At 41.3% G+C, this 25,609-nt stretch overlaps 1 protein-coding gene across 1 annotated transcript in view; it reads left to right on the top strand.

Moving 5' to 3' along the window:
* The window catches only part of fam241a (family with sequence similarity 241 member A), a 29,278-nt gene extending 4,968 nt beyond the window's left edge, over positions 1 to 24,310 (top strand). Inside the window, exon 2 of the mRNA XM_069926189.1 lies at positions 23,589 to 24,310. Within this exon, the coding sequence (XP_069782290.1) occupies positions 23,589 to 23,822 (234 nt within the window). The 3' untranslated portion in view covers positions 23,823 to 24,310. The remainder of the gene's footprint in view (positions 1 to 23,588) is intronic.
* Positions 24,311 to 25,609: the final 1,299 nt, after the last annotated feature.

The following is a 25,609-nucleotide window of genomic DNA, read 5'->3' on the forward strand; positions in this document are numbered from 1 at the left end:
ACCCACGCTCCTGTTCGGCTCCGAATCATGTGTCCTCTACCAGCATCACCTACAGCTCCAAGAACACTTCCATCAGCGCTGTCTCCGCTCCATCTTCAACATTCATTGGAATGACTTCATCTCCAACATCGAAGTACTCGAGATGGCAGAGGCCGACAGCATCAAATCCGCGCTGCTGAAGATCCAACTGCGCTGGGTGGGTCACGTCTCCAGAATGGAGGACCATCGCCTTCCCAAGATCGCGTTCTATGGCGAGCTCTCCACTGGCCACCGAGACAGAGGTGCACCAAAGAAGAGGTACAAAGACTGTTTAAAGAAATCTCTTGGTGCCTACCACATTGACCACCGCCAGTGGGCTGATATCAACTCCAACCGTGCATCTTAGCGCCTCACAGTTCAGCGAGCAGCAACCTCCTTTGAAGAAGACCGCAGAGCCCACCTCACTGACAAAAGACAAAGGAGGAAAAACCCAACACCCAACCCCAACCAACCAATTTTCCCTTGCAACCGTGTCTGCCTGTCCCGCATCGGACTTGACAGTCACCAACGAGCCTGCAGCAGACGTGGACATACCCCTCCATAAATCTTCGTCCGCGAAGCCAAGCCAAAGAAAGAAAAGAACATTGTGTGACTTGCTGAGTTTCTCCAGCAATTACAGTGTCTGCAGACTTTCAGCTAGCCATTAGGCAGTGGTCGGCACGCAAATTCCTGTGGACGTGGTGAGGAGGTTCCTGGAGCACCTGATCACCTGGCATAATGCCTTATCACCTGTGCTCTTCAAACAAACACTAGGATTTGGCTTGGCTGGCAATGAGAGGAGCCCTCCCAGTTAGATCCTTCTTGTACAACTGGAACATCACCCACAATGTGCATTGACCCCAGAATGACTCTGATGGAGTGTAAACAATTGCCAACCTCTTTACAGAATGCAGATTTGCTCAGAGTGTGTGGAGAAGGATGCAAGTGTCTGTCACTGTCCATCCCCAGCAGCAGCATGCCAGAAGTCTCTGATTTACAGGCTTTTCCTGGGGATGCACACAAAGTCGGACATCCAGAACTGTTGGAAAAACTGTCAACTCAGTGGGTCTGCCCAAACCTATTGGTCTTTCAGTACACTTAGATGTCAGTGTAGGAATTCTGCCGACTGGCACATTCAAGACTGCAGGAGTATGTACTGGGGGACACACTGAGGTCTGGTGCAGCCGATGTAAGGTTCCTGTGGAGAAGGACCACAGCCTAGAGTCCTTATGTTATCAGCATTGAGGGGCTGAGACCAAGGAGTTGCCCCTCAAACAACATGTGGTGGCACGGTTGGCGTCGTGGTTAATGCGATGCCTATATAGCACCAGCGACTGGGACCTGGTTTTGAATCCCACGCTGTCTGTAAGGAGTTTGTATGTTCTCCCCATGTCTGTGTGGTTTTCCCAGGGGCTCCAGTTTCCTCCCATCATTCTAAATGTACCAGGGGTATAGGTTAATTGGGTGGCAAGGACTCGTGGGCTAAAATGGCTTGTTACCATGCTGTATGTCTTTTTAAAAAAAAAAAGAGGGTAGAGCAACAACAAGATGCCACAATAGTGGCCATGGTGTAAATAGAAATGAACGTAACAATGTACAGTGATGGAAATGTATGGATACGAAACTAAGGGAGGGAAGAGATTTTGAACGGTTTTCCTTTTGTAAATAATTTATTGTGAATAAAGTGGTTTTTTTTAAAAAAAAAACTCTCATTTGCCTTTGAGTTGAGCTGTGCAGGAATAAACTGGTAGGCGTGGAGCACATCTCATTCATCCTTTCTTTATCGAGTACCATCAACATTGTGTGGACAAATGGTAAATTAAAATAATTGGCGCACAGGCCAAAACCTTGAGATGTTAGGAGGGGGAAAGAATATTGATTTTTATAAATGACCTCAATTGCTGCCAGATGTTCTTGGTCCTCTAAACATATTTCCAACAGCACACAGTTTCATTAGTTGCTAACTTCCTTTTTGGTTTGTTTTAGTATAAAGTTCCCATGTCTTTTGAATTTTCAAATTTCCCGTTTTTCTTTGTGTACAACCCCCTAGAAACATGCGTGAAAAGTAAAGCTTACCAATGCAGGAACGAATTTCTACTTTTATTTCCTGTCCCAGTGCTCAATTCTATAAGCCGGGAAATGGCTCAATTGTGGCTTAATTTTGACATACAAACAAACAGCAGATTTTGGATGGTATAATTCATTAAGCTAGAACCTTTTTTGAAACAAAAATCACTGCAATGTCAATTTGGAACTGTAAGAAGATGGCTTCATATGAAAAAGGTAATAAGCACAAAATTCATTTAGATTCATGGATAGGAGACATGATATAAATAAATATGGCCTAATTATTTACAAGAATGGTCTTTAGTGTTGCTAAAATGCTGTAAATTATTGATAAAGAAATGTAGAAACATAGAATACTGCAGCAGGAAATGGGCCCTTCAGCCATCTAGTCCATGATGAATCCCCAGTCCCATCAACCTGCACCCAGACCTTAGCCACTCCATCCACCTCCTATGCATGTACCTATCTAATCTCTTAAAGGTTGAAATCGAACCTGGATCCACCACCTCTGCTGGCAGCTTGTTTCACACTCACCACCCTTAGAAATTCCCTCAATGTTCATCTTAAACATTTCACCCTTAACCCATGTTCTCTAGTTCTTGTCTCTCCAAACCATGGTAAAAGCCTGTTTGCATTTACCTGATCTATATTCCTAATTATGTACACCTTTGCCGAATCTTTCCCTCATTCAGGTTATAAAGTCTTAACCTATTCAACCCTTCTCTATAAATCAGCTCTTCAAGTCCCAGCAACATCCCTGTAAATTTTGTTAGTGCTCTTCGAATCTTTAATGCAGATGATCAAAACTGCACACAATACTCCAAATTTGGCCTCACCAATGTCTTGAACAACTTCAACATAACATCTCAACACTAGTGTACTTAATTCTTTGATTTATGAAGGCCAATGTGCCAAAGGCTATTTTTACAAATATGATGCTACTTTCAAGGAATTGTGTAACTATTCCCAGATCCCTCTGTGGTGCCACACTCAGTGGTTCTCTAACGTTTACCATGCAAGTTTTATCATGGTTCATCATCCAAAATGCAACACCTTGCACTTTTCCATATTAAATTCTATCTGCCATTTTATAGCCTATTTTTCTAGCTGGTTCCAGATCCAGATGCAAGCTTTGAGCGTCTCCCCACTGTCCACAACACCCCCCTGGTCTTAGTGACATCCTCATTTTTCGGATAAACTGTCATCAAATGCAAGTTGAAGGATGTGCAGGGGGACGGGCAGGAAATTGTGTGAAGAAGACCGAATCAGAGAATGGTTACTGCATGGAAGGTGGTCTTTGGCCTGTTGAGATAGTGCTAACTACCCTGCCTCCTTCCTTCCTCTCACATTTGACCAACTATCTGTTGAGTGATACTGTGGAATCTGCCTCTGGTACCCTGGTAGTGCATATGATGGTATGATGGAGATGAATGAAGATCCAACCGAGGTGTCACTAGGAGTCAAGAAGCTGTGTCCTGTCATGGAGCGGCAGAGGATGGTCCTCTGAATGCAGAAAATTACAGGCAGGAGGTGAGGAAGCATGTAAATAATAATTTAGATGCTGGAAACTCAGAAACTGAGGACTTGAAAGATGTTTGCTCAGAATTTCTGCTTTTGTAAATGTGCACTGAATATGTATGAAGCAACAGACCAAATGTTTCCTTCTTTGCTGCTAGAAAATTCTACAACCTATTGCAACTGAACACTTTTCCTTTGTGTATATTTTTTTATAAAAAACCCAACACCCAACCCCAACCAACCAATTTTCCCCTGCAACCGCTGCAACCGTGTCTGCCTTTCCCGCATCGGACTTGTCAGCCACAAACGAGCCTGCAGCTGACGTGGACATTTACCCCCTCCATAAATCTTGGTCCGCGAAGCCAAGCCAAAGAAGAAGAGGTTGTTATCACTTAGAGATGGGGATTATTTAATGTGATACTGCAGTTATTGATTGTGAATAGGGATTGATTGGCCAAAGATAATGGTTTGGAAAATTAAAAGCCCCTTTTACTTTAGTCCCTTTTACACAGCCTCTTCAAGGGGGAAATATTGTACCTTTATTACGCCACACCATTCTGTGTAAAAGATACAAACACAGCATGGGGGGGGTTCATTGTAGTCCTGCCTTTAAGCAGCCAGCGGAGGTAGTCAGCGCTAAATCAATGCCTGTGTAGAACAGGAAAGGATATGTATGTTATATGGTCACACTAGATGCCAACGCTGTTGTGATTCGCATCATGCCTCTTTTGCTTCCGGAATGCCAGCATACTTTGTAAAACAGCACACTAGGGCAGCAGTATGCTGGCAGTGTTTGGTTCAGTGTAAACGTGCAAAGCTGGCTTAATGACAGGTCTTCTTTAGGGCAATATTGTAATTGGAGGGTGTTGACAGGTTGAGGAATTAATTAGTTAAGTCTTGGAAATTGAGAGTTTATTAGGAAAAAAGATGATAGGCCACTGTCATGGTAGGGTTGGGAAGTGGATGAAGAAGAGCTGCTTGATCAGAAAATTCATCAAATGGAGATTAACAAAGTCTGCTTTCCACTACCAGTCCAAGACTTGGGAGCATTTTACATTTATCTCAACTTTATCTTTCCAGGAAGTCGCAACACATTTACGCGCTACCGCCAATGCTAAACGCAAAAATGCCATCTGAAACTTGTGTAACCCTAAGTCCATAAATGGAACAATATAACCCAACAAAAAAAAATTTGGGGATCCAATAAAAATTGAGTTTTAAACAAATTTTGAAGAAATTCCCTAATTTTATACAAAAATGATCGAACTTTATCTCAAAGTAATGTAAAAAAGTTCCAACACATGATCCACATCTAAAACACAACTCTGAATTCTCAATTTCTCAGGGGTTAAATATAACTGATGCAAAAAATTATAATTAATCATACTATATCTTACATTCACACCATCAAAATACATCATCTCTCAGTCAGCCTGACTGATATCACAAGTTAAATCATTTTCCCATTTAATCCTGGATTTATCTAAATTTATTTTATCCATAGTATCTTGTAACAACGCATAAATCTCTGGAATAAAACCTTTATCTGAAAAATGAGAAATCGTGAACTCAAATTTCATTAACTTGGGAATTTTCATTTCTCTTCCAAAATTATCTTTCCATAACACTCTAATTTGATAATAAATAAAGAAAGAATTCCCTGAAATCCAAAATTTCTCTCTAAGTTGATTAAATGATAAAAATTTACTCTCTTCAAAACCATCCTGCAATAACTTTATTCCTTTGATCTGCCAATTTCCTAAAAATATTATTCCATGAAAAAGGAATTAATTTGTTTTGTTATATTGGGGCCTGAACCGATATTTTACCTTTTGAGCCTATTAATAAATTCCTTTTGGTCCAAATCCCTAATAAATGTTTCAAAACCGGTACATTATAACTCTGTAATAAAACAGAGTTCCATTTAAATACAAATTGATGTGGACAAGGTTGCAGTATACCAGCCAATTCTATCCTGGCCCAACTAGGGGGACACGAAACATCTAACATACGATTAATAAATTTTAATTGAGCTGCCTCGTAATAATTTTGAAAATGGGGTAATTGCAAACCTAGTTGTCAAATGTTTAAACAGATTTCTTAGTGGTCCTAACATTCCAGAAGGGAAATGTGCCTGCAATTAAACAAGTAATGTTTTGCTTTGCACCAGTGGTTAGTTTTAATAGAAGTCAAGATAAATGCACAATAATTGACTACTAGAGAAGAATGGGTATCAAACTATGCTGACTGGTTTTGGACAACCTCAGTATTTTCATGTCAGCACAGGATACATAAGCATGTGGAATTCCTAAAATTGTAGGAAACAGAAATCAAGATAATGTCATTGTTAATTTGCACTAGGAAAAATTGAATATTGAATAGGTTGATTTCTCAGGATTCTTGCTAAACCAGTGAGTAGAGTTGTATGTTCACATTTGGATGAAGATGTATTAAATGTTAGATCTTACAATTAAGAAATTGACTTTCACACTTGCTACTACATTCTAGTGCAATAGCAAGGAAGTGAAACAGTTCCAAATTTGTGCAAAAACGGTTATTTCTTCCATTGTTTAAAATTCTGTTTTGCCATAATTTTCATTTCAGCCCCTAACTATTGGTCACCAATAGAAACAGTAGGAGATGTATGCACATTGCAAATACATTTTATGGGTGAAATATTGAAATTTAATAATGATAGTATAAAAATCCTGAACTGAAATTAAATAGAGGAAATGTATTTTTCCCAGTTGTAAATGGTTGTGAACATGACACAGACAATTTTGAGCTGGGCTAAAACGAGTGAATTGTATCTGGTCATATTTGGCTGTGTTGTATATTAATGGCTGCTGTGAGTTTGAAAACAATAATAGTCTTTTGTGATTTAGTATTTGTTTCTATGAATATCTCAAAGCTGATTGCACAAACTCCTAGTGAGTTCAGCATTTGGTAGGCTACTTAACACATTAGTCTCCTACGCTCCAGGGAGAAACGTTCCAGCCTTTCGTTATCATCTAAACCTACCAGCTCCTGTAACATTCTTGTGAATCTTTTCTGTACCATTCCCAGCCTAATAATATATTTACTTATTATTTATTAATACACGTTAATAGCTCAGAACTGGAGAGCACCAAGTTCCTCAGGGTCCACGCAAGAAGTGACCTATCATCTCCTCAATAGTCAGGAAGGCGAAACAGTCATTGCACTTCCTTAGAGGGCTGAGGTGGGCATGGCTACCAGCCATCATTCTGTTAACTTTCTACAGGAACTCTATTGTGAGCATCCTGGCTGGCTGCATTACAGTCTGGTGCACTTTCTGTGTAGAGCATCAGATTAGAGGGCAATCCACAAGACCATAAAAGCAGCAGAGAAAATTAGTTAGATCTCTCCAACCCCACCCCCCCTCCACCCCCACACTGCCCTCACCCACCCCTGGCCAGGATGGTTGTTCAGAGAGAGCTTGCAAAATCTATGACGACCCCTACCACCCTACATACAGCATCTTCTAGCTACTCCGTCGCAAAAAAAGGTACAGGAGTATTAGAGCCAGATGCACCAGGCTGAGGAACAGCTTCTTCACTAATGCAGTGAGACTGCTGAACTACTAAGATCACTCCTTGACAACTTTTTATTAATAAACTTTATTTTTAATATATATGGATAAGACATATATATTGGTTCTGTGTATATGTATAGATTGTCAGATGTGTGTTTACACAGGTTTTGTACCGTAGACTTGAGATCCCTGATTCATTGGGTTGTACTGTTAAAATCAGATGATAAACTTGAACTTGGTATTTCCTAGTGGGTAACCAGAAGTGTGCACAATTCTCCAAGTACAATACAACTCCGATTATCCAAAATTTTCAGTTATCCAAAAAAAAATTGGACCTGAAAATGTCGTCACAAGTTGGAGAAAAAACAATTAATCCGGCATGAAATTAGAACAATAATTGTCCTCATTTCCGGTAACTCCCGCCCCTCTCTCTCTTTCCATTGTCTTCTTTACCTACCCCTATTGACTTTTCTCTCCAACTCTCCCTCTCAAATTGTGTGCCACTGTCTCCCAGCTGCAAGCAGTCGGAATAATCCCTTGTACCTGTGTCATCAAGGAGAAAGACCTCCCATGCCGGCGTGGGACCTTGGTGGGGAGGCGTCTGTGATCGGTGATGGCAGTTGGGAGGGGGAGTGTGCGCAGGCGAAGACTGGGTCTGTGTTGGGCTCCAACATCGAGAACCGGGACACGAAGCCAGAACAACCCCTGCCGGAACGAGCCCAAGGGGAGACAATGAGTGTTCCAGTACAAAGAAGTGCATTTTTAAAAAAAAACAACTAAACTTGACTACTTCACTGGGAAAGGGGTCCATAAACTTTGCTTAGTCTTAAGTTGGCCATAGCCAAAGCAAGACTGAGAATAGGTGCCCTGTCATGCCAGTTTTTACATTTATGCTGAATATACCCAAGATGACTTCACCATTACCACTTCTCTCAAACTCTTCAGTTTCTCGACGACAAACTACTTTTCAAGCATCCAAATACTTGAAAGAGCCAAAATTGAGTCTGCAAAATACAAGGGAGCAAAAAGTCATTCTGTTAATCACCTTTTAAAGCTATCCCCATCCCTCTATTTGTCAAGGCTGGTCTCAGCCAGCTATTTGAGTACAACCTTGTTGTCAGCTTCAGTCCAGGCCATTTAGACTGCTTTCTCTGATAAGTTGATGTTTGCCCTCTGTGTCTCTGATTCACTATGTGAAGCACTCCCCAATGTATTCTATCCAACATGAATTTGAGGTCATTCGAAATCATCTGCCTATTTTCTACCTCATCACTTCTGTGCTCATTGACTATGTTGCATATTGACATGTAAGCCTCAATGATTTTTTTTTAAAATACATTTAAAAATCATCTTCAGATTCCTCTTTACCCTTTTCTCCCATCATAATGTAATGCTGTACAGCCTTCAAAAAAATCTGCTCTAAGTACATTCTACAAGTACAAAAGTTTGGGTTTTTAATTCAGGGAATCATGAAGTATTTCTACTAAAGTTTTGGTGTAAGTCAGTCATTTGAAAATGTGTTCACAGTTGGTGTCTGCAGAATGAGGTTGAGACAGTTTCTGGTTTTAAATTCTCTATGTGGTCTTTGTAATTACTGTAGTTTGCAGTGCATAGGAAGTGGTATAGAGTTAAATTACAAAGTTTGCTCTGCAGTCTTTCATTTTCTGAAAATGCTAGTTCATCTCAGTTTTGCAATAAATACATTTTAAAAATGTATTCAATCCTGCCCAATGTGCATATTGCAATAGTAGATGAATATTATAATTCAAATTTATCATTTATGGAGTACGTTGTGTATAATAGTCGGTGAATATTATATTTCAAGCGCATCAATGTCTTAAATTTAAATTTCAACATACAAGACGGTAGCAGGCCCTTCCAGCCCTTGAACCTGTGGCGCCCAATTATACCCAAATAACCCACAACCCCTGTATGTTTTGAAAGGTGGGAGAAAACCAGAGCACCTAGAGGAAACGCGTACAGATGTGGGGAGAACGTACAGACCGCGCCGCTGTAGCAGTGTTGCTCTAACTTCTTCGCTAACCGTGCTCTGATGTTATTGTTTTAAATTGCAGTCCTCATTCACGTGTACTAATAATAAATGTAATTAATACTAACGTGATTGGTATTTGTTTCTGTTCAAATGACTACGAAGGAGAGCAAGATTTCTATGCTGTGAGTACTAAACCTCAATATCCAATTTATTACAATAGTACATGAATCTAGCTTTGAGTCTTCAGTGTTTAGGGAGGAGTTAACACATGTGGCAAGGGATCTAGGCTATAGTGCATATTAAGTTAACCTTGTGAGTTAAGGGGAAAAGCTCCTCCGTTCTGGACAGATTTTTATGTCTTCTATGTATGGTTTAATGAGAAGAACAGGATGTTGCCAAAGAAATCTCGGTGTTCCCCTAATGAACACTTGCCTGCAGCCAAGGTGAACGCACTCAAGTCGGCGGAACCAGACAACATGCTTGATCGTGTACTGATGGGCTGTGCAGACCAATTGCCAGAGGTCTTCATGGATATCTTCAACTCCTCACTGCGGTAGTTCATCATTCCCACAGGGTTAAAGACAGCCACCATCATTCTGGTCGATACCCAGGAGGGTTACAGTAACAGGCCTCAATGTCTATCGCTCTGTGTCACTGACCTCCACCTTTATGAAATGCTTTGAACACCTGGTGATGGTATGTATGCATACCTCCCAGAGAGGCTGGACCCATTTCAATTTGACGATAGAAGAAACTGTTAACAGATGATGCAATAGCCTTGTTGCCTCACTCCGTCCTGACTGGAGACCAACACATTATACGCCGGGCTGCTGATTATCGACATCAGCTTGGCGTTTTATACGATCATTCCCCAGAGTCTGGTGGAAAAGCTGTCCTCATTGGGACTGAACACCCCTCTCCGTAACTGGATCCTGGATTTCCTGATGAACACTATCTGTCTTTGTTGGTAGTAGAATGTCGAGCACTGTCAAACTCAGCACTGGCGCACCTCAGGACTTTCTGCTCAGCCCACTCCTGTTCGTGCTACTGATCCACAACTGTATCGCCAGATCCAGCTCCAACTGGGTCATCGTGTGCAGTTGACTCAACAGTAGTTGGCCTCCTCACCAGCAACAACGAGTCTCACTACAGAGAAGACAGAGAAAATCTCGTGAAATGGTGCAAGAGTAATAACCTGAGTCTCAAGGTGGACAAGACAAAGAAGATGATAATTTACTTCAGGAGGACCAGGAATGACCGCCCTTCCCTACACATTAACATCTCTACAGGAGAGAGTGGAGAGCACCAATTTCCTTATTGTTCTCTTAACTAGTGACTTTTTGTGGACACTCAATATCTCCTCACTTGTCACGAAGGCACAGCAGTGACTGCACTCCTGAGAAGACTTAAGTCGGCAAAGCTACCAGCCACCATTATGTCAACCTTCCTTGGGAGTTCTATCAAGAGCGTCCTGGCCAGCTGCATCACAGTGTGGTATGGTTGTTGCAGGGAAATAGATTGGAGATCAATCCGCAGGACCATGAGAGTAGTAGAGAGGATCACTAGAATTCACTTCCTGTCATTGCCATGATCTACTGGGATTGTTATCTGAAGAGGGCATGCAAAATCATTGAGGACCCCTCCACCCTGCACACGGCATCTTCCAGCTGTCCCCGTCAGGGAAGAGATACAGGATGATCAGAGCCAGCACCACCAGGCTGAGGAACAGCTTCTTCCCACGGGCAGTGAGAATGATGAACTTCCAAAGGAATGACTCACACTAACCATCCGAGACTCGCGTATTCATGAAACAATGTTTATTGCATATCTATTGTTAGTATGTGTGTTATGTCTGGTTGAATGTCTCCTTTTTCTTTTGCATCAATGACCAGAGAACACTGTTACGTCTGTGATGGCATACCACGAGGCGGGGAAGCCGGCCAAAATGGCGCCATCGGGGGGTTTCCCCTTCTTTCAGCACAGGGCTCAGAAGCCCGCACTGGGGGACCACGTGACTCCCGGGTGAAGTCAGCGCCCCCCCCAGCGCGGTTCTCAGTCAGGTCTGGGCTGGAAGTATCAAGTCCAGCCCAGCAGCCTGCAATAAATCAGTTCTGCTCACCGAGCTCAACCCGTCTGGTTGTGTGTTCTTTCAGTAGCACTGGAGCTGCCGCTACACCTTTATCTTTGGTTCCATATGTTCTCATTTTATACTGTACCACCACTTCACTTTTTTTCTACTTTATCAGATACCCGCAGTGGCAGCCTTTGTTTTCCAATCAACCACTCCACCCCCTATGGAGTGAAACAAGAAAGTTTGCATGCTTTGTGATTGTAGTAAAAACACAGAAATGCTGGAAGAATTCAACAGGAGGAGATCAAGGTATTGGCTGATGTTATAGGCCTGAGCCCTTTTTCAATCTATGAATTAATTTAAAAAAAACAGGCACCTGAATTAAAAGACTGGGGAGAAGGGAGTACAGACTAACAGGCAATAGGTGTTAATTGGTATGGATGGGACGACTGGAGAGAGGAAAGGTGAGAATTGATTGGGGGATCCTTTATGGAGCGACACCACATTGAGGCTGGCTCCAATGAGGAGGAGAAAAGGTGGACTTGCTTTTTATGGAGAAGCCCTATAAAGCAGCTCCAGCATTGCTTTTATAGAGAGTGGCAAAGGCAGCCATCCTCGAACTGAGGGAGGCGGGGCGAGTGGTGCAGTAGTGCCACTCCTCATTGTGAGGTCAAATATGCACACTGAGCAATGGCTGTCCTTGTTACCCATAATTCCCCCACACAGCTGGAACCGCTCTGAGAAACGCAGAGCTGTTCCAACTTTGAGGGGGGTTATGGGTAATGAAGACGACCATTGATCTTTCCAGCTCTTCTGCCTGGTACTGCCCCTCCGGCTCTTTGCTCCCATTTTACCTTTCTCAAACACCCTGGCTCTGCTTCTGTGTCCACTCCTCAGCGTTAGTTCTCTTTCCTCCTGGGCCGTGGAACTCAGCAGTCCATTACCGCTCTCTCTGGCTCTGCTGCCCTCCTGCTCCTATATATCTGCAGCTTTGGTGAAGGAACAAGGGGTGGAGGGGGAACAGGAAGAGGATATTTCCAGGTGGAAGGAGGAAGCCCTAACCCCAGCATCAATCACCATGGGAGCCTGGATGATGCTCCTGGGTCACGGGCTGAAGGATTCATCAGCCCGGCCCTAAGCAGCTGCCTTCAGTTGCATTGCCTTTATGGAGAGACTCTATTCACCTGTGTGAGACACACCCCCCACCTCCCCCGGAAGGATTAGAGTGCACATCCAGCATCCCCCATCGGCATTTTTATAAAGGGATGTGAATTTCTCCACCATTGTGTTCACTTTTTTTACCACTATAGAAAGGCCTTTTGTCTCATTTCTACTACCTCAGTTTCTCTCTTCCCTCTCCCTCTGTTTCCTTTCCCCCAACTCTGCATTCACAAAGCCAACACCCCCCCCCACATTAATTCTTTCCTTTCCTCTCTCTTGTTGTCCCATCCAATTAACATCTTTTGTCTGTTGGTCTCTACTCCCTCTCCTACCCTTTCCTCCCTTCTCTCCAGTCTTCTAATTCAGGTGCCTGCATGCCTTTTCTTCACACCTTGATCAATCAGAATTTATTGTCATGAACAAGTCATGAAATTCAGTGGTTTTTGGCAACATCACAATTCAAACATTCATATTATAACCATCTTACATTACATTACTATGTTGATGATCAATGAGAAGGAGACGCTGGTTCCAATTTGGACTGACTGTGGTCTTCCAATGAGAAAGTCAAGGGTCCAGTTGCAGATTGGGGTACAGAGCCCCAGAGTTCATAGCTTCTTGACCAGGACTGAGGGAATAATGGTATTGAAGGCCAAGCGGTAGTCGATAAAGAGTAGCTGTATGTATGAATTGCTGTTTTAGAGATGATCTAGAGCTCCTTGAGAGCTCAGGCCTGAAAAATCAGTTATATATCTTTACCTCCTATGGATGCTGCGAGACCTATTGAGTTTTTCCAGCATTTCTGTGTTTTTTCTACTCTGTGATTCATCTTCTTCCACCTAACCTGTTTGTTTTTCTTGCCTCTCTCTCTCCCTTTGTTATCTGCTGGTGCTCTGCCCCTGTCCATCATGTTTCACCCCTGCTTGGTTCACCAATCCCATGTGAGGACCCTGTGCTCTTTGTGCTGCTCGCATACTAACTTTCCTCAGTGTTGATGAAGGGATTCAGCTTGAATTGCCAACAGTTCTTTCCTACTGATTCCACTTGACCCACTGAAGTCCTCCAACCTATTGTGTTTGGCTTCAAATTCTAGCCTCTGCAGTCTCCTGTGTATGTATAGACCACGACGTCTGATGTTCTGACTTACAATATATCAAAGTTACAATGGTCAGAAATTTGTACTTTCGATTTTCAGTCCCGTCGTTTCCCTGCACTTGTGATATCCAATGCGGTGACGCTCTCCTGGGCTGCCTGCATATCTATATAACCATATAACCATTTACAGAGCGGAAACAGGCCATGTTGGCCTTTCGAGTCCGCACCGGTTCACTGATTTTGTGCGCCCTCTTCAGGCATTGGTCCCGGTAGATCTTCATTCATTAACGATGGACAAATTCACTGCAGGTGGAATCAGTCGTAGAAATGTTTGTGAAATGTGCAGTTCAATACTTCATAGCTATTCTTCGAAAATTGAATATTCTGGTCCTTCCGCCATTTCACCCGCCACTTGGCCCCCCAACCCTGACATACCTCTAGAAGTCTGCATCCTCTTACACCTATCATTCATTCTGAGCTCCTGACCCCCAGAACGCCCACATATCTGAGCTCCTGACCACAGGTCCTCTCCCCAGCCACCCGTCCATCCGATTCATAATCACCATCCAGCATTTAATCTTTGTGCAATGCTTCAAATATTTCTCAAGCCTAGTGTACATTGACATAATGTTTTTTTTCAGTGTAAATGGCTTTTGAATTAAGGTTTTCAGTGTTTAAATTTATATTTTAAAAAACAGAGTGGGGTATTGTTTTGACTTGCGATAATTTCCACTTATGATGCAAGTCCCAGAACCGAACCCCATCTTAAGTCGGGGTCTACCTGTATCTCTTGACATAGCTAAAGTTGTAGTCTCTTCTGCACAAGATGTTCACCGGGACACCAGCTGACCTACTCATTGAGCACAGAGATGTTCTTAAAAGTCCACAGAATATGATTCCTGAAATTACTATTGAGATGTTTGTGCAGTGGGTACTTCTGTACTGGCAATGCGGACGTCACTCCATTACCGGAGATGTCCATGAACGCAGGCTGAGTGAGCAGGGAGATGCCAGAGGAGCGCCTCTCTCTCCTGCTCATATGACAGGTGGGAACGTGCAGGAATTTGCACATCCAGTCTCGCAGCTCTTTTCTGTGAGCAGGATTCCTGCAAAGATTGTATAGACCGATGTCTCCAAGGATAAAATTAAAGACCAGCTGAGGTGCAGGTATCTCGTCCCTATTCTCAATCATGTTATCTCTAGCTTGGAAACTTGGCTTGATGCTGTTGTCTACCTAGTTTCCAAGAGAATGCCTTGTTATAGACAGGCCATTACTGTCCACCACCGTCATGCTTCATAGGCAGCTGACCGACACTGCTTCTTCAATTGACCCTCAAGCCAGCTACCTGGTATGAGTTTATTGAAGGTTATTACTCAGTAGCCTCTGATAGAATGGGAGCAACTTTCCACCAACCTATTGAGGGGCAGACCTGCAGCATCAGAAATTCTTAGTTATCATAAATTCATGCACCTGGAATGTTTGTGCATCCAGCAAATATTTCTAAGAATATCAAGCAGTTTCATAAAATGCTGAAACAGGGAATTTTGTATGTTACACAAAATAAATGTGGATAGATTTTTTTTGGTGTGATTACATAAGGGGAATGTTGTTGGCTGATTTTTATCAAAGAGAAACATCTTTGAAGACTGAGCATTTCAATGTGATGGTAAGTATACTTAATCATTTGATTTATTTTTTGCTGCTTTTGGTTTAAAACTGCAAAGTAAAATATAGGTTTTGCAGTGTAAAAAGGTAATTTATTTAAAGTTTTATGACATGGATACGTCAGGCTGTTGTTCATTGCTACATTTTGGCATTTAATACCTTTAGACCAGCAAAATTAATAATCAAACTCTGGGAAATGGGACTCTGACTTTGCAACTCAATCCTTGGCCTCCTCATCTGAACCTGATCAGTGCAATATGTCAACATATCCTTCTCCTTGCTGACCATCAACTCGGGCATATCAAAACTGCGTGCTCTGTCTTTACTCTGTTCTCTCTACACTCACAATTTCATAGCCCGGTTCACTCCAACACAATGGGTAAGTTAGCTGACGACAACACCACCATATAATTTGGAATGACGACTCAGAATATGGGTTGGAGATGGAGGATAGAGTTGTGTGGTGCCATGACAACAATCTTGCTCTCTGAAGTCAGTAAGGTCAAGAAACTTATTGCCCTTTAGGAAGGAGAGACTATACACACATCTTCATTGGTGGGATGGCAGTAAAGAGGGTTTGTACCTTCAATTTTCCGGGGGGGGGTTCCTACATTTCAGGGTGTGAACCAGCATCTTCTTTCCAATAAGTCTTAAGAGATTTGACATGTGGTTGAATACTCCATTGAACTTCTGCAGGTGCACTGTGAGAAGTATAGTGGCTGGTTGCATCATGACCTGGTTTGGAAATATGAGTAGCCAGGAATACAGAAGGCTGCAGAAAGTGTAAAACCAAGCTTAGTCTATCTAGGCATCAACACCCAAAGGATCCTCACCTCTGGTCATAATCTCTTCTTGCTGCTACCTTAATGCAGAAGATACAGAAGCCTGAAATCTGGCACCCATAAGTAAGTTTTTCTTACTGATGCACCATCAATAATCACAAAAGACTGAAGTTTTGAAACTATAGACTGGAATAGGTGTCAACCTCATTGACTTATCAAGGCAGAGTGGAATGGGGAGCATGCAAAGGGCTGTGGGTAGGATCGGTCTCGGGAGGTGTGTCCAGCTGGCAGCAGCCAATCCTACCACACTTTCCAACAGCTATCTGGCTCTTAAATCTCCCTGTACTCCCTTAACCCTCAGCATAAATTACTCTGGAACCACCAAATGATCTACTTCTACTGTTGAAATGCCAGTTTTCACTTGCACTAACTGAAACTGTGAATATTTGTTTATCTATCCTTTTTATTACCTTTTCTCTCAATGGCATATTATAGTAATTTAATATGGGTTTCAGTTTGCTGTATTAGGATTTCAAAGCCAACCTACAGGTTTTAGCATTTTAAATATAATTATAATTTTCCACAGTTGTCCATTACTGCTCTCTCTGGCTCTTGTGTATTATTTTATTTCACTTTGCTCATGTTTGGGAATAAATTATGGTAGTGGTCTAATGTTGTTCTCGTTGGAGGGTATGGTATTGTTCAGAGCTAAATGACGATAGTTTTGCATATACTGAAATGAAATGTCTGCTCATCCTGTGAAGGGTCACTCGTACAAAGTTGCTTTTAAAATCATTCTCACATCATGGTAATCAAAGAAAATCTTGATAGGTTGGAGACTTTACCGGTAATATTCAAAAGATTTTTAATCCAACAGAACTAGAGTTTCTTCCCATCTTGGGATTGATTCCCCCCCCCCCCCCCCCACCTGTTTGTTTGCTTTTGGACTTCTTATAATTGCAACCTTTTGAAAATACCTCGATTTATTAATCAAAACCGCTATGGGGATTTGAATGTACCAAACACAGTGTACTAGATTGGGAGCGAAATGAGCACGTTATGAAATGTAGTTGAAGAGGGAGAAAGTAAGATGCACAAAAGTTCAAAGTGTAGAGCTATGGGACGTGTCAATTGCGGCGGGGGGGGGGAGGAGTTGGTGTAGGGGAAAAGAGCTAATACCACAAGTGAATAATTTGTAGCAGATATTACCAGTCCTGATGTTTTTTTTTAGAAAACGGCAAATATTAATATCATAGTCAATGTTCAATCAAGTGAGAAGGTTACAACATGCCCATAGGAAGATGAGGTGATTTTGTTCAAACTTATGATGGGCTTTGTTATAACAGTGCCAGTCCCCTCAACTTTGAGCATTTTCCCCCGAGCCTACAGTGGTGTATTTTTTTCCCCTCTTCTCTTCCTACCACTAAGCAACCTCAAACTGTCCTTTCAAATGTACCACTGATTTCCTTGCTCTACGTTGGAAGAAACCAGACTCCAAGTGGATGGCCACTTTGCCAAAGCACCTAGATTCATTTTGCAAGGGGATCTGAGCTCTATTACCTGCCAGTTCAATTCTCCATCTGCACCCCCTCTGCAGTCTCCTGCACTATAATGAAGCTCAAAGTAGATTTGAACAACAGTAGGCTCCTGAGCATATTGCAACTGAAATTAACCTTGATCAGTTCTGACACAAATTAATGTAATTTCTGCTGTCTGAACATGACCCACAGTGCTGCACTTCATAATTTGTCTGCTTTCTATTTGTTTCTCAATCTCCAACTGCCCTCATTTCATAACTTTTGTTCATTTTTTGGTTTCACTCAATAATGGACTGGATGACCTCTACAACTGATCCCATGACAATCCAGGCTTCACCTATCGGAGATGTTTCCTTTGACGTACCATTCCTCCCCTTGCATTTAAAACCAGTTAAAATTTCTCTTTCCCCTTGTTCTGCTTAACCGTCTGAAACCTATTTTTCTTTCACACTTGTTGCCTGACTTGTGATGGTTTCCAGCATGTTTTTTTTTTAATTTCTGAAGCTACCAATTTGGGTTTCCTATTTAAAAATCAATAAAACTGGATGTTGAAAATGTGAAATAAAAACTGAAAATATCATAAACAATCAGCATCTGCTGTGAAAAGAGAAATGGTGAACATTTTAGGTTGAGGACTTTCTTTTGAACTGGGAAAGAGAAAATTCTCAGAGAAGATGCTGGAGGGATGGGCAGAGCAAAGGAAATATTTATTTAGGGGGAGACTAAATATGGCAGTGAGAAACAAATTACGTTGTGTTGCTCAAGTAAAAGCCATGAAACCTGCCCAATAGGACCGATAGAAATGGAAAAACTGAGCCTATTTCTAGAAATGCGGCACACACTAATCCTGAGTTAGTTAAGAGTTAAAGAATTAATATCTCATTTGGAGGCTAAACCATGACAGTTATTGTAAGGAATTCTCAGTTTCAACTGATGTCAAGGCAGGTGAAAAGTCACATTTTAAAAATAATGGTAGAAGATTGTGTTTGCCTGAAATTAGGAAATACATTCCCAGTAATGTGTGTCAAGGCTTGAAACCACCTGGGCCAATTTCATCATTTCACCCAAAGATGATCCTTTGTTATTACGTACTTTGGTAAGAGCATTTTTTTTCAATTTATCTGTACTGGAGTAATGACAATAAACATCTCATTCTCATCTGAAATCTGTTGGCTTTCTATCTTCCAATGCATCATTAGACATAGGCATACGGCATGGTAGCAGGCCCTTTCAGCCTACATACCCGTGCAGTTCAATTGACCTACAACCCCCAGTTTGTTTCAATGGGAGGAAACCAGAGCCCCTAGGGAGAACATACAAACTCCTTACAGACAGCATGGGGTTTGAACCCTATTCCTGATCGCAGGCACTGTAACCATGCTGCCCCTAATTAACAGCACAATTTGTGAACGTTAATTAGTTCCAACCTGCCGCAATGGGAACTCATCGTCAATGCCAGGTTTCAGTCATTTTAGGTGGCAATTTGCAACCAGATTTCAGATTTTTCCAATCTTATTATTTTTAACCAGAGCTCTCCTGCCTCTGAAGAAAGTGAGGATAGTGAGGAAATTAAGTTACCTGCTCAATAAACCTTGCACTTTTTATGAATTATGAATAAGACATGAAGCATCAAATGTTTCATTACTGTGCAGATCATGAAAATATTTTCTACCAGAGAGGAGAAAATTAATGTAAAAATGCCAGTATTTGGCACTTCAGGATTTGTTTTTCTTATATTTATCAGCTGTAAGATTAGTATTCTTTTGTTTCCCTGATTCCTGAGCAGGAGATTTATGCTGAGTATAGCTGCTTTCAGGTGGCCAGAATACCCCAATGTAAAGCCACCTAAATACCAGAATGTGGCTCTGAGTGCTCCCCCTAGGCACCTGAAAGTAGGTGGGACTATATGGCCACAGTGGACAGGAGTCAGCATTTGCTCTGTGGCCCTTCTTCACGCTGCGAATCTTTCAGGTGCCAGAACAGCACCTTTAGCACTGCCACCTGAATGTTGCTTTGCACACACCCGCAGCCAGCTCTGGAGCTTCATTCTCCCAGCTATTCCACCTGAAAGCAGCTTTAAATTACGGCAGTCCTCTGGGGAAGGTACTTAGCATTGTGAGGGAGGATTAATTTTACCTTGGGGACATGAAAAGAGCAGCAAAGTGTTTACATATCACAATGCTGTGCAATTTGGAGAGGGACTTGTGCATTGCACATGCTCCAGAAAGTACTGGTTGACCGATAAAGATAAAATAGTTTTGGTAAATTGCTGTAGTGTATCTCTCAACAATGAAGGGAGCAAATACCTGGGAATCTCAGGAGGATGGCAATCAAGTAGCCTGGTCTTTCCTTGAGCTGCTTTGGTTGACAGCTGCCATTACCTTGAGGCCATTTCAGATAGCCCAAAAGTTGAGATTTAAAGGCAGAAAAACTCCGCCAAAAAGCGTAATCACCTACCTTTCTGAATTTGCGGAGACCATCTCCGAGCTGCATAATCCAACCCCTCTCTGAGAGGGATAATCTCCTCAGCGCAGCCCTCTGCCGATCAATCTGGATGTACAGCCGAGCTAAGTGGCTGTTTAGGGGCGGGCTGATTATCCCATCGGTCCGTGATCCATCTCCCCACTCACCCCTCTCCCTTCAAGTCCGGGACGTCGGTGCGGCGGGAGCTGTCGGTGCAGGGCTGTCGGGGCAGTGGGGGCTGTCGGGGCAGCCGGTGCAGGCTGAGACAGCCACACTGGGCCACTTCAGCCTTTGGGGTGCTCTCTGTGGCTCAAAACGTGGCAGAGCAATGGCCGTCTTCCCTACCCATAATCTCCCCACGCAGCTGGAACTGTTCTGAGAACCATAGAGCGGTTTCTGCTGTGTGGGGGCTTATGGGTAGGGAAGACACCCATTGCTCAGTCATGTATTAATGATGGGTGGCTCTACGGCACCAGTCACCCCCACCTCCGTCGGATCCGGAGGGCGCTATGAGGCGCCTCTGGATTTGAATAGGACGCTGGATCAGGCTGCTGTCTGAAAGGTAAGTTCCCATTTTTCTATCCACTCCGTAGCCAGTCTCCAGGTGGAGACCCAACATGAAATGGCCTTTGAGCTTCTGGGGATATGCCTCATTAATGATGAAAAGTTTGTAGGGAATTCAGTTGTTTCAGCACACTTATATTGATCCAGCACACTTGGGACTGCCTCTGGACTATCATATATTCTCTATCCTGGACCCATAACACTTCCTCATTAGTCACAGCAGTACCTACATTTCATAAGGAGGTTGCAGAGAGCAAGGCATTGTAGCTGCAATGCATCAGACCAGAAGTCAATGCAGACGATTATCAAAACAGCCGAGATCACTGTTGTCTCCCTTTCCTCTACTGATGACATTTACTGTGAGCATTGCTTAAATAGAGCTTAAAAGAGGACCAGCATCCCACACACAGTCTCTTTGACACACTACCACCAGGAAGGAGGTACAGCAACATCAGAATTAGGACAACTAGGCTGGGAAATAGCTTGGAGCTGTGAGATTAATGAATGGTATCATTATAACTGTAAATTATTCTGAAACATTGTTTTGTCTGCAATGTCTGATGATAAGTTCGACACTCAGTTGTTATCCCATTTAATACTCCAGTATGTTTCAAATTGTCTTCAGATGTTACACTGTAGAATAATATATTTTCCGTTAAGTTTCAAACCAGCTTTGTTTCGGGCAGTGTGGCAAGCAGAGCTGAAAAACAGCTTGGGAACCAGAATCCTGGTGAGCCAGATGCTGGAAAATTGGCATTTGCAAATCAGAGAGATTATCAAACATTTACTGAGCTCAGACTTGTGGCTATTCAAATCAAGCTTCTGATCTCCTCACCCAACACCCCCCCCCCCCAACCCCACACCCATCCAGCACAACCTGTGATTCACCCCAGTTTGCCTTGTGGGGAAATCTTAAGTGTCACCTTTTCCACTGGTATATTTTGCTCCTTGTTAATGATGGTTCTCAGTCATCAAATTGCCATTATAATCCTCATAACTTTCTCCAAAGATGATCCTTTTCTAAATATATAATATAAAGGAATTTGTAAAATAGGGGATAGTTGTGAGAGTGGTCAGTTGATGGCATTTCATCAATTGAGAACTATGTATGATATTCCCTGTAATATTCTTTTTTTGTTGTTTTCAATTGAGAGCCTATTTGAGAGATAAATTAGGTTCAGAAATTATGTTAATGAATTGTACTGATTTAGAAAAATTGGTAACTAATGGAATTAAGAAATTTATTTCATATGGAATTACAGGAGAAAGTGTCTAAATTAGGTTTATTTAGGTCAAAGGAAAGATGGGAACATAATTTAAATATATCAATAGATCAGCAGACATGGCAAAATTTTTGAAAGTGTATTATGATGAATTCAATTAATGTAAGATATAGGTTGTGTCTATAATTTTTAACATCAATTATATTTTGCACCTCAAAAATTGAATAAATGAAAATCTGATATTTCAGACCGATGTTTTGGATGTGGTGAAGAAATTGGAACTTTTATCCACTCTACTTGGTCTTGTTCAAAAGTCAAACCATTTTGGATTTCTATGAGTAATTTTTTGCAACAAGTGACTGGTGGTGTTTTCTGTTTAAATCCTGAATTATTATTGATGTAAATTTTGGAAATATAATTCCTGAATTAGATTTATCAGATTCTCAATTGAAATTTGTTAAATTAGCTCTGGTAAATAGCAAGGAAATGTATTGCTGTTACTTGGAAATCAGATGTTTTTTTTTAAACATTAGGAAGATGGCAAACAGAAAGTCAAAGCTGTATTCCATTAGAAAAAAATTCTATATATAATTTAAGAGGTAAATATTCTACTTTTTTTTTACAGATTTGGAGCCCATGAAGTTTCTTTTTATTTTTTTGTGAAAATATTTTTAAGTGAGATCTTAGAGTGTTTCCAAAAGCATCCAAGTTTATATATATATATATATATATATTCATTTTATTTTTCTTAGTATTTTAGTGGGTTTTTTTCTTATTTGTGGGTGTTTGGGGAAGGGGGTGGAGGTGTATTAGTTTTTTTTTCTTTTGCTTTCCTTATATAAAATTAACATGTATTTATCATTCTTTTTACATAATACTTTGATATCTGAAAACTGTATTTATGCATGTGCTTATTATAATTAAAATAAGTTTTGAAAATAAAACAGTATTTGTCAGATAGATTTCAAATTTCAGATTTATTATCAGAACATGTTCATGACATCAAATACAACCTTGATTTTTTTTTTCCTGTAGGTGAGGCAGAATTACCAGTTACTGATGATGGAAAAAAATGTATTCAACAAATATATGTAAACAAATAAAGAAATGTAAACAAACTGCAAAACATAGAGAAAACAAAATCAATAAAGTGCAAAATAAGAGTCCTTAATGTAGTCCCTGATTGAGTTGGTTGTTGAGGAGTCTGATGGTGGAGGGGGAGCAGCTGTTCCTGAACCTGGTGATATGAGTCTTGTGGCACCTGTACCTCTTTCCTGAGAGCAGCAGCGAGAACAGAGCGTGTGCTGGGCGATGTGGATCCTCTGATTGCTGCTGTTCTCAGCTCGCAGCATTCCCTGTAGATGTTCTCGATGGTGGGAGGGTTTTTCCTGTGATGTCTTGGGCTGTGACCACTACCTTTTGTAGGGCTTTACAGTCAGGGGTATTGGTGTCCCCACACCAGATGTCCTGGGCTGTGACAACTACCTTTTATAGGGCTTTACGCTCAGGAGTGTTATTGGTGTTCCCACACCAGACCATGGATCCAGCTGGTCAGCATACTTTTCACAACTGTAGAAATTTGCCAGTTTCCAATTTCATGCCATACCTCTGCAAACTCCTGAGGAAGTCGAGGCATTGACATGCTTTCTTCATGATGCCATTAATGTTGGGTCCAAGAAAGATCCTCTGAGATGGTGACTCCCAAGAACTTAAATTAGCTCACCCTCTCCACTTTTGATCCCTCAATCATACACCTCTTGTTTTCCCTTCCACATTATCATGCAGGTGGGTAAATGTGAGAAGATGCAAAGTTGAAATAGAATTTTCAGTTGCACTTGGCAAAACACTTTGTCCTATTCTGGATTCTTCTTTATAGGTTCCTGTGGATGTTGGAGAAAGCACTATAGATGACTACAAGAAGATGGGGACACTCTTTGGGGAGCTCAACAAATGTCTACTCAAAATGGGCTTCTCCCGGATACCATTCGGAACTCGTGTTGTGGAACCAGTTGTAATGGTTTTCTTTCTGGTGATGCTAGGTTTCCTTGGTTTACAAGCTTTATCCTTGGTGGGTGCTCTCTGTCTTGCTATTGTTTTCATCCAAGAATAAAATATTTCATAGGAATGAATGCATTTGAAGTTAAACTTTCTACTTTGCACATGTTATATAATGTTCAGAATTTGTATTGATGTGAATATGTATATTACATATGAATATATAATATACAAAACCCTTTAAAGTATTGTGATTTACCAACTTTTTAAGCTTTTTATGCTGTATATAGTTGTACAATATTTACAGGGCTGGCTGAAATGCAATATTTTTAATGAACATTTAATTTTGACATGATAGGTGATCTTTCATGCTGGAAACTCAGGGCCTAAAGTACAAGATTGCCATATTAGTCACAATTGATCATTGTAAATTTATTTTTACTGTAAACTTTATAAGCAAAACCTTTGTTTTAGTATCAGATCCATATTTGTATTCTTCAGTACTTCAGTTACTTGAAATGATTTTTCAAGCTAATTATGATTTAATTGATATTCCTGAACCTGCTGATCAATGGATAATTAAAATAAAACATTTGTAGAAAATCTGTACAATGCTGTCATATGCCTTGACTTATTTTTCTTGATTTCTCTTCCATTTTAATTACCAACATCGGAGAAGAGAAAAAAAGTTAGTGTGAAAAGCAGAGACCACATTGAGAATAAATAGCAGAATGTAAATGTGGTGACTTCCAGTGTAAATTACTGGAAAAACTTGGTGTTTGAAAATTTTAACATCAGCCTTTCAAGTCATACTGAGTGTGACAGCCGTCAAGTTCTTAAGTAATGCTAACCCTGTTTACCAATACTTGGATCTTGAATTATTTTTTACATTGGCACTCCTCATGCCTTTTAACAAAAAAAGTACTAGGACTTGTCTCTCCAACACTCCTTCAGGATGTGTGTTCCAGGTTACATTTGCTCTCTGGACAAAAAAGAAATCCTCAAATACCCCCTAAATAATATGTCTGTGCCTTCTAATTACTGATACTTTTGCTGTGGGGGAGGGGGGGGTGGAAATGATTCTCACCATCCACTTTATCCATGCCTCTCAAGTTTGTACCCTATTTAGTTCTCTGCTCCATAGAAAGCAAGAACAGCTGATCCAGTCTCTTGGGATTGTTCCATCATAGTTCACAACTGGAAGTGCAGTTTGGGCTGCTGCCTCGTAGCTCCAACTGTCCAGGTTCAAACATGTCCTCCCAATGACTCTGGATTTCACATGGGTGAAAATAGTCAGAGAAACTCAGCAGGTCACACAAAGTGTAACTAATGTTTCTGGCCTGAGCCCTTCATTAAATCAGAGCTTTGGTTTACTTCCACATCTGAAAGACATGCATACACAAAGATAAATTGGTCCATGTATAATACATGTAATGTTTAACTAAATGATAAAATTTGGGAGAAGTAGATGAAATATCTTCTGTTCATAGAATACAGAAATTGCATGCTTCACATAACGTGATAACCCGACCTCCACACAGCTGTGGCCAAACTCAGGATTTTTAGTAAAACACTGTTAATTCAGTTTGCATGTGGGCTTTGCTTGTGCCAAACGAGTAGATTTTCTGGTGATGATCAACCATTCTCGAATGCACTTCTAATTCACTTTCGTTAAAGTGCTCTGTAAAATAAATATTCTAGAGAATGCAGCAGTTTAAAGAGTGGGAACTGGAGATCTAGTGTTTTTAACGGGGGAGTGGAATTTGTACCCATTGAGTCAAATGTAAAATTATAAGCAGGTTATTAAAAGTTTTACTGTGTATCTTCTTTGGCTTGGCTTCAATGTCCACGTCAGCTGCAGGCTCGTTTGTGGCTGACAAGTCCAATGCGGGACAGGCAGAC

The sequence above is a fragment of the Narcine bancroftii genome, chromosome 3, assembly GCF_036971445.1.
Source record: "Narcine bancroftii isolate sNarBan1 chromosome 3, sNarBan1.hap1, whole genome shotgun sequence".
NCBI lineage: Eukaryota > Metazoa > Chordata > Chondrichthyes > Torpediniformes > Narcinidae > Narcine > Narcine bancroftii.